At 42.9% G+C, this 14,234-nt stretch overlaps 1 protein-coding gene across 1 annotated transcript in view; it reads left to right on the top strand.

The window, feature by feature from the left end:
- Positions 1–296: 296 nt before the first annotated feature.
- The window catches only part of ATP6V1D (ATPase H+ transporting V1 subunit D), a 29,274-nt gene continuing 15,336 nt past the window's right edge, over positions 297–14,234 (top strand). Inside the window, exons 1-2 of the mRNA XM_004738974.3 lie at positions 297–485; positions 5,533–5,650. Of these exons, the coding sequence (XP_004739031.2) occupies positions 445–485; positions 5,533–5,650 (159 nt within the window). The 5' untranslated portion in view covers positions 297–444. The remainder of the gene's footprint in view (positions 486–5,532; positions 5,651–14,234) is intronic.

The following is a 14,234-nucleotide window of genomic DNA, read 5'->3' as shown; positions in this document are numbered from 1 at the left end:
TGTCCTTGAAGAATTAATCCTCTCTCGAAGCTTCAGCCAACCATGAGGCGGCGCTGTGACCAAAGATGGAAAAGTGAAAGAGGAAAAGGCGTGTACTCTTCTCTCTTGTTCTTTCACCCCGCGCGTGCAAAGTCTTGCGCGGCCTCCTGGGAGCTGGAGGGGGAGGGGCTAGAAGGAGAAGCGGAAGTGAGGGGCGGTTCGTTGAGGGGGGTCCGAAGCCTTAACATCCGGGCATCGCCTCCGTCTTGTTCTCCCCCACCCTCCCCACGTGCCAACAGGAAGCGGAAGTGAAGAATGGTATATACGTATCCCAGCTGCCACTTAGCAACGCGAGGAGATCAGGTGACACAACCAGCTGACTCCGGTAGAGGAAGACCCTGTGGCTGGGGCTCTTGCAGCCACGGTTGCCCGGCCGGGGATTCGAGCCTTACTATCATCGTCAGAATGTCGGGCAAAGACCGAATTGAAATCTTTCCCTCGCGCATGTAAGTAAAAGAACGGGTCGGGCAGCGTTCATAGGTTCTTGAACGCCTGTCCCGAGCAGCAGTCCCTGCATACCCTGACCAGCAGCGAGGTTCCTTGTTTGCTGGGCGAATCTTGAGCTCTCCTCCGTTCCTTTTCGTGAGTCTGGGGGCGATACTCTTTAATGGCCCCCACCCATTCCTCTGAGGGAAGCACACTGGACAGAGCGATCCCAATCCGTAGGAACATGCTGCTCGGCCTGCTGTTTTTTTTTTTTTTTTTCTTTTTAAGATTTTATTATTTATTTGACAGAGAGATCACAAGCAGGCAGAGAGGCAGGCAGAGAGAGAGAGAGGAAGGGAAGCAGGCTCCCTGCTGAGCAGAGAGCCCGATGCGGGGCTCGATCCCAGCACCCCGGGGTCATTACCTGAGCCGAAGGTAGAGGCTTAACCCACTGAGCCACCCAGACGCCACGGCCTGCTGGTTTTTACGGAGGTCTGCTGACTTTACTCATTAATTGAGGCTTTCATCCCGTTTTCCTTTATTGAGCTGGGCAGTGGGTTTATAGAACTATGAATCATCCCGTTTTGCCTAAGAGAGGCCACGGTTTAATGGAGAGATGGACCAACTAGCGAGGTTTGATAAATATTTCGAGAAGGGAAGTTTACTGTGGTGAGAAGCACATAGAAGAGGCTTCTAGGCCAAGTTGGGGGTTGAATCGAATTGCCCGAGTGTGGTCGTAAGGTTTGAGCTTGGATGCCCCTTTTCATTTTCCATGATCCCACGAAATGTCACCTGCAGTGGGAAGATATCCCTGAGTTTTCGAGGCACTCCGTTTGCTCCATCACCACTGTGCCTCGTTCAGACAGACCTCTGTTAATACTACCCAGACTGTAAAGTGAATATTGGTTTATATAGCTTTCCCACTGAATTGTGAGCTGTCTCCAGGAGGAGAGAGTGTCTTGAGAATTAATCCGTAGAAGGGCTATAAAAAAAAAGCATAGCGCCCTAAGTGTTGGGCAGTTTTTAATATTAAGATTTTATTAATTTATCTGACACAGAGCACAAGTAGGCCAAGTGGCACGGAGAGGGAGAAGCGGGATCCCAGCTGAGCAGGGAGCTCTATGCTGGGCTAAATCCCAGGACCCAGGGATTATGACCTGAGCTGAAGGCAGGTGCTTAATGGGTTGAGCCATCCAGGTGCCTCTGTTTGGGCCAGTTTTTAAAGAAGGTTTTATAGTTTTCTCAAATTTGCCTAAGAATGTGTCATAGTTAAGATTGTTATTTGGCCGCTCCTCCTCTTCTACTCCCCCCCCCCCCATTGAGGATTAGAAAATCAGATTTGACTTTGACATTTAGATCTTTTGATTGTGGTCCTATTTCTTTGGAGGTGTTTTTGTTTTTTTCCTTCATCCTGATTTTTTTCTTGGAAAATCTGAGAATGCCTGAAATAAAGAATTATATTCAAATCCAAGACTTAGCTTTCTGTCTCTTTCAGTTTGGCTATAACTCTTAATGAAATGAAAGGGTTTGGGGGCTTTTTATTTATTTATTTTTGCTTATTTTTTACTTTCACCCATTGATTTTCTAGTAGATGTTTATATTAAGTGGGAAGCAAGTCAGCTGTGGAGAAAGGCACCATTTGTAAAATAGATAAGGATCAAGCTACCCTGGGGTAGGGAGATCTGCAGAACTCCCAGAACTTGACCATGAGTCTCATAAATGTCTGCACTGAAAGGCCACCAAACTAGAATGGCCTGTGGCTGTGTTCTTTGATTGACCCCGGCACCGGTGAAAATACCTGTGGAGAAAGCCAGGTGCTCCAGGAGAATTTGTTCTATCCAATGCCTGATGATAGGCTCCTGACCTCCCTTTCTTAGGGCATTCACTAAAAATGGCTTACAATTATGCATCCTTTCTTTTCCTTTTGAAATATACATATCTATCCTACAACTTAGAAGTGTCATTCTCAAGGATCTGAAAGCTATTTCTTTGAAATGTAGTTATTGGGAAGGATGGATGTTTCCCAGTCTCTGGGAAGATGGAATCCTAACTTCCATGATTGCCAGGTAGCAAGTGTCATTTTCAGTGACCAGCCCTTTTTAATTTTTTACTTCTGTGACTCTTTTTGAGTCCGCTCTTTCTTCTCTCCCTACTGTTCCTTTAAAATGCCCAACCAGGGGCACCAGGGTTGCTCATTTGGTTAAGTGTCTGCCTTACGCTCAGGTCATGATCCCAGGGTCCTGGGATCAAGCCTTCCATAGGGAATCTCTGCTCAGTGGGCTCTCTCTGCCTGCCACTCTGCCTTCTTGTGCTTGCGCACACATGCACTCTCTCTCCCTCTGTCAAATAAATAAAATCTTAAAAAAAAAAAAAAAGTAAAATGTCCAACCACTTCTGCACAAGTCAGAATGGGGCTCAGCTCTTTTTCCTACTGTCATTGGTTACTGCACAAAATCTGTTTTCACCACCTGAATATCTGGCTGTGTTTATTTTTAATAGTAGTCAGAATGTTAACATTTTTTTTTTGTTTTGTTTTTGGTTTGAGACTAAGAAGTGAAAATGGACGTCTTTGGGCTTAGACAAGAAGACTAATAGATTTGTAAAAGTGAAAATTGTTATTTGAGAGCACTTAGGTTGCTGATTGAGAGGAAAATAAGGCACAGGAAGTTAGTGCTTGTGTAAATATTTTCCCCAAGGCTTAGCAGCAGGTATTTTGTCATGTAGTCAGATGTCTTTGATTCAGCCGAAAACAGTCATCCTTCTGGCTGAAGGTCGAACATTTTCCCTAATGCTTAGCAACCCTAAAACTTGAAAGGAGTTGTTTCTTTAAGAGCTAGGTTAGAAAATACTTCAGTGACTTCTGTGTCAGACAGTTCCACCTTACAGTGTTATCCTGTGAGGTGGGGCTGTCTCCCCCTTATGCAGCAGAGAGAACAAAACAAAGTTTAGACTGAAAGCAAAAGAGGCTTGAGGGATTTGCAGTCGGCAAGAGTCTGTCAAATCCAGGTTCTATGACATACTGGCTGTAAGCCTTTGGGCAAGTCATTCTTCAAGTCTCAAGATTTAAAATGTGTCTATTTCACAGAGGTGCTATTATTAGTTAGGAAATTAAAATTAGCTTGGTAAATTCAATTTTATTTTTTCATTATTTATTTATTTATTTTAAAAAGATTTTATCTTGATTTCACAGAGAGAGATTACAAGTAGGCAGAGAGGCAGGCAGAGAGAGAGGGAGAGGGGGAAGCAGGCTCTCCGTTGAGCAGGGAGCCCAATGTGGGGCTTGATCCCAGAACCCTGGGATCATGAACTGAGCCGAAGGCAGAGGCTTAACCCACTGAGCCACCCAGGTGCCCCGGTAAATTCAGTTTTATCAACCAGCTCACGTTTTTTGCTATATTGAATCTGCAGTACTGGGATTTGACTTAAATTTGATTCAAGTCTTTGAGCTCCAAATTCTGGTCATTAGTGTCAACAAGATAATATGTTAAATGTACACATTGGGGTGGATAGCTCCAGCTAAGGCTGGAAACTGAACCAGCTTCACTTGGTTAGACCTCCAGTGAGGTCAGTCAGTGCAAATAGTAGTTTTCAAACAGAACTGTTCATCTGGTGCTATGTATAATAGGCAGTGTGACGGGTGGTTGGGATACAGTGGGCCTAGGTTTGAGCCATAGTTTGAGTGGTGGGCAAGGAACTGGAGTCAGAAATGTGTTTCAGTTGTCATCCGGTTCCCCACTCCCGCCCAGAGTGGGAGGAAGTGTTTCATTTTTTTAAGCTTCATTTTCAAGATCATGTTTAAGGTTTCTTCAGCTGTAGAATTGTCTCAGTAACCTTTCCACTTTGGTAAAAGATTTCAGTAAAATTTAAGAATTTACCCAAAGGTCCATTAATACATGCTATTTTGCAGTTGGTTATAACACCAGTCATATGAAATTATATCCCCTTATACAAATCATCTTAAGTATCTACATTATACAATTTATTTTTAAATCTTTTACCTACTTTTTAAAAAATTATTAAATGTTATCTGGCATATGACAGCAAGAACAAAATTGTCAATTTCTGTAATTACTTTCTTGGCTTTGATATTGGGGTTTCTGTTGGGAAAAGACTGGAATAAGAGATAAGACTTCTGTAGTTTGTCACTTTTCAGAAATGGGTGTCATTGGTTCCTTGAGTCATTTGCAAAGTAGTAAAATTATTGGTGGTAGGATTTTGATGAAATGAAAACACTTTAATGCCACACTTTTAATAGAAAAAGTAATTATTCATTGTGGTATATGTTATAAGAGGTCCTTAAGAATATAAATCTAGTGGAAAGTAAATCCATTTTTCCCCTTTAGTCCCATTTCCCAAAGGAAACTTACCAGATTCTGTGACTCTTTTCTAAAAGTATTCTCTGTGTCAATATAAACATATTTATCCCTTACTTTGCATGTGTAAGAGACTATAATATAGTTTATATTTTTTTAATCTTTTTCTAATGACTGTTTATCATTCCATTTTATGATGAACTGTGATTTATGGAACATTTAGTGTGTTTCCACCCTTTTGCTATTACACAGAAGGCTGGAGTAGTCATCCTTAACTTTGCATATACTTTTGTTACATGTGGGAGTAAGTCTGTAGCATAAATTCTTCACAATGGACTTGTTGGTCCTGAAGGTAAGTGCATTTCAAATTTTGATACTGATTAGTGGACAGATTTTAAAAAAATGCTTACTTAATACACCTGTAATGGAAACAGAGACGTTACTTTAATTTGCAAATCTAATATTTTAGCTATGGTGGCATCATAAAACAGGACTCCTGATAAATTTTATTATGATATAGTAAATAACTTTTCCCAGATATTTGTTAAAGAATGTTTCTGTTTTAAATAAATGAACTTAATATTTCTGGAACAAGTCAGTGATATTGAGAAAAATCATAACTTTCAGCACAGATGATATATATTCTTAAAATCATGACATCAAAGAGGAAGGCATAATTTTAATACTATATTGGGGAAGTATTTATATGTTTTTTAAACAGTGGGAATAAATATCTTTAATTTTGTTTATATAGGGCACAGACCATCATGAAGGCTCGATTAAAAGGAGCACAGACAGGTCGAAACCTCCTGAAGAAAAAATCTGATGCCTTAACTCTTCGATTTCGACAGATCCTAAAGAAGATAATAGAGGTAGAATGAACTGTACTTAGAACAGTTATTTATTTTAGAGATATCTAAGAAAATCCACTGTGGCTCTTGGAATTTTAATTTTTGTTTTAATTTTTTTTCTTTCAAAAGTAAAACTATCATTATGACCGTAACAAGTTTCAGATCATTTAATATAAAATATGGACTCATTAGTCTTGCCAGCAAAGCCCCTGCCTGTTCCTGGGACCTCATTTGGCGCATTCTCCCTACCATTTTCCTCCAGGACTTTTCATTAGCTGTTTTTTCTGCTTGAAATGTTCTTTCCCGGGACTTAAGATTGCTCCTCTGGTCATTCTGGTCTCTTCAGAGAGGCCATCCCTGATCACGCAATCTGAAGTGACCATGTATTTACCTCTGTTGCATTTCCTTATTATTATTATTTTTTAAAGATATATGTACTTGAGAGCGAGAAAGAGAGCAGGAGCACAGGGAGGGGCAGAGGAAGAGGAAAAGAGAATCTTAAGCAGATTCCATGCTTAGCAGAGCCAGACATGGGTATCGATCTCACAAGGGCGAGATCATGACCTGAGGTGAAACCAAGAGTCAGATGCCTAACTAGTTGCACCACTCAGGCACCTCACATTTCCTTATTTTTGTCATAGCATGTACTACTGCATATTTCCTTGTTTGGTGGTTGCCCCCACTAGAGAGTGTTAGCTCCGTGAAAGCAGGGACTTAATCCTCAGTACTTATTTCCTGTATCTAGAACAGTGCTGGCACATAGTGTGTTTTAATTCAGTACTTTTTAGGTAATTGAAATGCAAATACGGAAATATATTTTAAAAATGAAGATTATTCTCCTCCCTCCCCAACTCCCTTCTCATTTTCCAGAGAAGTTCTCTGTGACACTTTTATTTATTTATTTTTAGTAACAAGCAGCTGTTATGCATTATATAATTCAATTCCTGCCTGTTTCCCCTGGCAGAGTATGGACAGCTTTCTACATCAATACATAGATCTGTCTTTTTCTTTATAACAGCTGCATGGAACTCCATCGAACAGATATGGAATTTATTTTTCTGTTGATGAATGTTTTACTGTTTAGTGGGGGAGGGTACTCTTCAATCTTTACGTGTATGTGTGAGAGTACTGATAACATGGACTCCATCATTGGCCCTCCATCTTGTTCATGGATGGACTGTGACCTTCCTTTGGGCTGAGTATTGTGGGCTCCATGAAGGTTGATGTTGGCCCTGACCAGCATGCAGGAAGGCTGACTATCCTGTGACCACCCCACTGGGCCCCTTGCTCTGGGAAAGCAGACGGTTATGGGCCCTGCTTGGCAGAGAGCAGCCACTTGGGGGATGTGTCCGCCCCATCCCTCCCTGTCCCTCCCCTTTGATTAGTTATCCTGAGTAGAAAGGTAAAAACGGTCCCACAGGAGACTCGAAGTTTTTTTTTTGGTCTCAGGGTGCCTTCTGAGTCCGGAGGATACTTGACTGTCCCTCATGCACTTTCTAAGCACTGGCAAGCCAGCTGGAGATGTGAAGTGAGTGGTGGGAGCGGGGGCGGGGGTAGGCCTGAGCTGGCAGGGCCAGGCTTGTGAGTGGGGAGGTGGGGGGGCGCCCCAGGGGCTGTTAGAAGGTCTGTCTGAGAGCAGGGGGGTAGCCACTGACCAGCAGTTGCTGCATGGCTGGGCCCATGGTCTGCATGGGGAAGCACGGTGGAGGGGAGTCAGAAGTAGGGTGGGAATCTGAGCAGCAGGTATGAGCGCTTTGGTTTAGGAAGGGGGGTGTGTGAGCCGCCTGTTCCTCTCCTTGGGATGTTGTATCTGGAGGAATCCAACAGCAGGAGGGTCCCTTGGGAATTAGGGCCTTGGGAGGCTGGAGAAGGGTGAGTGCTGAAGGGAGTACTGAAGGGAGTACTGTGGTGTCTCAGGAGAGTAGGGACCCAGAGGCGTGGGATCCCTGGGGTAGAGACTGATGAGGAGGGCGTGGTGGTAGAGGAGGAGGGGGATTTAAAGGCACATCCTCTGGTTGGAACACAGCTCCAGGCCGCTTGCTTGCCTGAGGATGAGGAAGGAAAAATTCCACCAGTCAGGAAACGACAGTGAGGGAGTGAGTACTCTGCCCCAGACTTAGTAGAGCAGGCCCGCCGCTTTAGGCAGAGCGGCCGACAGGGCTGCAGGGTGGCGGTGGCAGCTTGGGTGTTGCAGTGGTGGGATACTGGGGAAGAGGGTATTTGTTGGAGGTTTGGGATGTCCAAAATGGCCCTAGTCAGCGCTCTGCCTGCCTTGCAACAAGTACATGCCACAGTCTTGGGACAGAATCTCAGGCTCTTGGTTAACTTGATCGGATAAATTTTAGAATTAAGATAACTTGGCCTAAAAGGGGCCTGTTCTTTGATCTCCACGGAAGAACCACTAGAAATTCTGTGTGAACTGGGAGTGAAACCTGCCATTTACACTTAGCATTTTAGTGATCTAGACAAAGAATTGCTTTCCTCTGGTATGGAAGGCATTTTAGTGATCTAGACAAAGAATTGCTTTCCTCTGGTATGGAAGGCCTTATATTATTGTCAGCTCCAGGGGCATGGTGTTGGATTTAGTATCTGTCCTTGCCCCTGTGGTTAATTGGCTCATTGCTAAGGTAGCTACTATGGTGGTTGACTTAAGTGAGACCAAAAGAATCTGTCTTAGGGGAAATAGGTTGAAAAATGGGAAAAGCAAAGAATCTTCCCAATGATGAAATGGCAGAAAGGGGGCCCGTCAAGGTCTCACAAACTATAATGGCAAGTCCTAATTTTATACAGGATCCGAAAGAAAATATAGACAACCCAGTTTGGTCTTGCTAAGCATTATGGAAGGCTCGAGAAAACGAGGTGTTTCCCCAGATCTCCTCTGCTAACAGGAATTTCAGGGGTGTATACCCTATACCTCTAGAGACTAGGGGTTAGGCAACAGTAGGGGGGAACTAGAGGCCCCATGTTGAATTAACCATTTATTGCTCTTGCATTAACAGACTGTGCTAACTAATAGACACTGGAGCTGAATGCACACTTTTGGAAACCCTAGAAATTCTGGGGAGAAATAAAGGCTGTTGATGTTTATGTGGGACAAATTATCAAGGTCCTCCAAACGAGTCTGTACCTACAGATTGGCAGGCTTCTTCCCCATTGTTTTCTAGTGTGGCTTTCCCTCGCTTGAGTATCTTAGGCACAGCTCCACAGGTGGATTCAGGTTGCATATCTGAGTAGTGAAACCCGTTGTGGGTCATGCAAAATGGGAACCTGTAGGGCTACCAGTTTCTGAAGAGTCATAAACATAAAACAGTATGAGCTACTAGGGAAGGATAATGAGGTTACTACCACCATTGAAGAATTAGAAAAGACAGAGGTCATCAGGCCTGCTCAGTGCCCATTCAGTAGTCGGTTTGGCTTATAGTGAAATCTAATGGGACCTGGCAAATAACAGTAGATTATAGGGAACTCAGTAAAATTACTCCCGTCTGTCCATGTTCTTATGGTGCCTAATATAGCCTTATTGTTAGAGGAAATCATGGCATCCATTAAGGTTTATCATCATGTACCAGATTTGTCTAATGCCTTTCCACTATTCATTAGGACATGAATTCTAAGATTAATCTCCTTTCCTGTGGAACAGGAGACAATGGACTTTCTAAGGGTACCTCAGTAGCCCCACAGTTTGTCATAGGTTGGTAGGCAGAGATTTGGAAAAATGGATATTGTCAGAGATGATGGTGCTTTATCATTATATTGGTGAAATGTTAAACTGTGATGATTTACCCTCCCTGTCTCCTTGGGTCTCAGGTCTCAAATGTACAAGACCTCATTATCTCAGGTCTCAAATGTGTAAGAACTGAAACGTTTCAGGTGTAGTCTCTGAGAGGTAAATACAGACAGGAATCTAAGGGCTGGGTTAATTGGTAAAGTTCCTGGGAATCATCTGGTCAAGTAAGACAAGTGATGCCAGAGATGGTCATTGTAAAATGCAAGCCTTCCCAATCCCTAAAACTGTAGAGGAATTACAGGCTTTTGGTTTATTGGTTTACTGGAGATTTTCTGTTCCCTTTCTAGCAATAGAGCAGATATTAAGACCTTTTAAATGCCTTAGTTAGGAGGGTAAGCTGATGGGATTGGGGTGCAAACCAATAAGAGGCTATCTTTTTTGTAAAGATTTAATTTATTAGAGAGAGTGCACACGCCTGAATGGGGAGAAGAGGAAGAGCAGAGAGAGACTGAGAAGGAGACTCCTTACTGAGCAGCAAGCCCGAGGTCATGGTGCTCCATCCCAGGACCCTGAGATCACAATCTGAGCTAAAGGCCTATGCTTAACTGACTGAGGTCTCCCAATAAGAGGCTGTCTTCAGGGCAAAAAGGGCAGTACAACGAGTACAGACCTTGGGGGTATTAATGCCAGGTGGGAGTTGTGAATTAGATGTGAATTCATACCTAGAAGGGTTTGGCTGGGGCTTGTGAGATTGACGAAATGGGAAATGGATCTCGTTAGGATTCTGGTCTCATTTATGGAGGAGAACAGAAACCAGGTGTAGTCCCATTGAAGAACAACTATTAGCTATATATCTTGCGCTTCAGCAGACAGAGGGACTGAGTGCTGATTTGCCTATGATGGTATGAACCTTTCTGCCAGTGGGAGAATGAATTAAGGACTTGTTCAGCAAATCTAAGTGTGCCTGTGTTCAGGTAAGCACCTTATAGAAGTAACATGCTTACCTGCGGTGCAGGAGTGCTTTTAATACCAACCTGCTGTCTCATGAGCTACACTCATTTTGAGGGCTGGTCACTTAAGTCAGCCCAACCCAACAGCCCAACTTGCAGAAGTTGCTGACATTATGCACCCCCCTCTGGTGGATGCATAGTATACTGGTGGCAGTTGCAGGGGCAACCTGCCTGTATGGCATTCCTCTGCCATCTGGCTGGATTCTGATACACTTTGAAGAAAGAACTTAAACAAAGTAGTCAGTGGACAGAGTTGAGAGTAGTATGGATTGTGTTGACATATGAGCCAATGCTCATTGATTTGGCTACTGACACCTGGGCAGTGTTGTAAGGGTTGAGAGCATGGATGCTTTGATGGCACAGAGAAGGTTGGGGTATATTAAATAGACCTTTGTGAGGAGTAGAACTGTGGGGGAAGGTATTTGGGAAGTGTGCCCTAAGCCTGATGCAGCTCTCCAAGTAAGGCCTGTTTCCCTGCTTACTCCCCAGCCACACCACCAGGCACTGATGAGGCAAATGCTCTGCCCAGGCACATGTTCTGGTGGAGGAAATGCTGACCCTGTCTGATATAGCAGAGTGGGTTCATTGTAGGTCAGTTGTAAATTGGGACAACAACTGATGTCCTAGAACTACTTGGCAAATAATAAAAAGATTATGTTTGCCTTTAAAATATTTGAGTCCACAGGCTGCTGACAAGGACTGTCCCCATTGCCACCTCAGTTGACGGCCATTGTACCATACGCTGGGGTATGTTGGGCAGATTACAAGCCCTGTTTCTTGCTGGCAGATAGATTACATAGGTCCTTTGCCAGTATTGAAAGGGACAGATATGCACTGATCAGTGTGGACACTTGCACAGGACTTGTACAAACCTTTGCCTGTAAGAGAGCTAATTAGGTTGCAGGTGGAACAGATTAACAACTGGAGAGCGTGTACAAACGCCGACTCCTATAGCGATCAGGGGTCATGTTTTACTGGTCATGACATCCAAGAGTGGACAGAAGCCTGGGATATATTGTTGTTTTCCCACCTGCCATGTAGTCTCACTGCTGCAGGTCTAACTGGAAGGATGACTGGACTAATAGGAAACACATTAAAGATTTTGTCACCAGATGGCTCCCTCAAAGGTTGGTCTCCAAGACTAACGGGCAATTCAACTTTTTAAAGCTGTGCCCATAGGAGGACAGATTTCTGCATACGAACACCTAAGCAGCAACACCCGTGCAGCTCTGGGGTGCCGGATTTTGTTGGGAGGTCTGAGACCTACTGGGGGAAGAGGGACTACTTCTGTGATTGCTATAAGACTTCCCATCTGGTAAGGCTCTAGTTCTTTGAAAATTGACTTGGAATACCTCCTCTGGGTGGCTTAGTGTCCTAATCCACTGGGGTCAAGTCCTCACATCCAGTATAATTTTTTAAAAATTACACAATGTATTATTTGCTTCAGGGATATAGATCTGTGAATCCTCAGTCTTACACAATTCGCAGCATTCACCGTAGCACATACCCTCCCTATGTCCATAACCCAGCCACCCCATCTTCTCCCCACTCCTCAGTTTCCTGAGATGAAGTCTCTTATGGTTTGTCTCCCTCCCTGGTCCCATCTTGTTTCATTTTTCCCCCTCCCTTCCCCCGACAACCCTCTGCTCTGCCTCTCAAATTCCTCATATCAGGGAGATGGAATGATAATTGTCTTTCTCTGATTGACTTATTTTGCTCAGCATAATACCCTCTATTTCCATCCACATCATTGCAAATGGCAAGATTTTGGTTTTTTTGATCCTTTGATGGCTGCATAGTATTCCATTGTGTGTGTGTGTGTGTGTGTGTACACACATATACATACACTATATCTATCTATCTATCTATCTATATATCTATATATCTTCTTTATCCATTCATCTGTTGATGGGCATCTAAGTTTTTTCCATAGTTTGACTGTTGTGGATAATGCTGCTATAAACATTTGTGTGCACGTGCCCCTTCGGATTACTACATTTGTATCTTTAGGATAGATACCTAGTTGTGTGATTGCTGGGTCATAGGCTCTATTTTCAACTTTTTGAGGAACCTCCATACTGTTTTCCATAGTGGCTACACCATTTGTATTCCCACCAACAGTGTAGGAGGGTTCCCCTTTCTCTGCATCCTCGCCAACATCTGTCATTTCCTGACTTGTTAATTTAGCCATTCTGACTGGTGTGAGGTGGTATCTCATTGTGGTTTTGATTTGTATTTCCGTGATGCCAAGTGATGTTGAGCTTTTTTTCATGTGTGTGTTGGCCGTTGGATGTCTTCGCAGAAATGTCTGTTCATGTCTTGTGCTCATTTCTTGGTTGGATTATTTGTTCTTTGGTTGTTGAGTTTGAGAAGTTCTTCATAGATTTTGTATGCTAGCACTTATTATATCATTTGCAGGTATCTTCTCCCATTATGCCAGTTGCTTTTGGTTTTGTTGACTGTTTCCTTTGCTTGCAAAAGCTTTTGATCTCGATGAAGTCCCAATAGTTCATTTTTACCCTCGCTTCACTTGCCTTTGGTGATGTTTCTAGGAAGAAGTTGCTGTGGCTGAGGTGGAAGAGGTTGCTGCTGCCTGTGTTCTCCTCAAGGATTTTGATAGATTCCTGTCTCGCTTTGAGGTCTTTTCCATTTGGAGTCTATTTTTGTGTGTGGTGTAAGGGAATGGTCCACTTTCATTCTTTTGCATGTGGCTGTCCAATTTTCCCAGCACCATTTGTTGAAGAGACTGTCTTTTTTCCATTAGGCATGCTTTCCTGCTTTGTCGAATATTAGTTGACCAGGTCAACTAATCTTGTTGAGTTGAGGGTCCATTTCTGGGCTCTCTATTCTGTTGCACTGATCTGTGTGTTTCTTTTAGTGCCGGTACCATTCTTTCTTGATGATGACAGCTTTGTATTAGAGCTTGAAGTCTGAAATTGTGATGCCACCAACTTTGGCTTTCTTTTTCAACGTTCCTCTGACTATTTGGGGTCTTTTCTGGTTCCGTATAAATTTTAGGATTATTTGTTCCATTTCTTTGAAAAAAATGGATGGTATTTTGATAGGGATTGCATTAAATGTGTAGATTGCTTTAGGTAGCACAGACATTTTCACAATATTTGTTCTTCCAATCCATGAGCATGGAACGTTTTTCCATTTCTTTGTGTCTTCCTCAGTTTCTTTCATGAGTACTTTATAGATTTCTGAGTACAGAGACTGCCTCTGGTTAGGTTTATTCCTAGGTATCTTACGGTTTTAGGTGCAATTGTAAATGGGATTGACTCTTTAATTTCTCTTTCTTCTGTCTTGCTATTGGTGTATAGAATACAACTGATTCCTGTGCATTGATTTTATATCCTGAAACTTTACTGAATTCCTGAATGAGTTCTGGAAGTTTTGGAATGGAGTCTTTCGGGTTTTCCACATAAAGTATAATATCACCTGCAAAAAGTGAGAATTTGACTACTTCTTTGCCGAGTTGGATGCCTTTTCTTTCTTTTTGTTGTCTGATTGCTGAGGCTAGGACTTCTAGTACTATGTTGAATAGCAGTGGGGATAGTGGACAGCCCTGCTGTGTTTCTGACCTTAGGGGAAAATCTTTCAGTTTTTCCCCACTGAGATTGATATTCACTGTGGGGTTTTCATAGATGGCTTTTATGATACTGAGGTATGTGCCTTCTGTCCCTATACTGTGAAGACTTTTGGTTGAGAAAGGATGCTGTACTTAGTCAAATGTTTTTTCAGTATCCATGAGAGGATCCTACGGTTCTTGTTCTTTCATTTATTAATGTATTGTATCACATTGATTGATTTGTGGATGTTGAACCAACCTTGCAGCCCAGGAATAAATCCCACTAGCTGAATAATA

Source organism: Mustela putorius, unplaced genomic scaffold (assembly GCF_011764305.1).
Source record: "Mustela putorius furo isolate JIRA1106 unplaced genomic scaffold, ASM1176430v1.1 tig00000129_pilon_pilon_pilon, whole genome shotgun sequence".
NCBI lineage: Eukaryota > Metazoa > Chordata > Mammalia > Carnivora > Mustelidae > Mustela > Mustela putorius.
The sequence above is the reverse complement of the archived record's forward strand: the minus strand, read 5'-3'. Positions and strand labels throughout refer to the sequence as shown.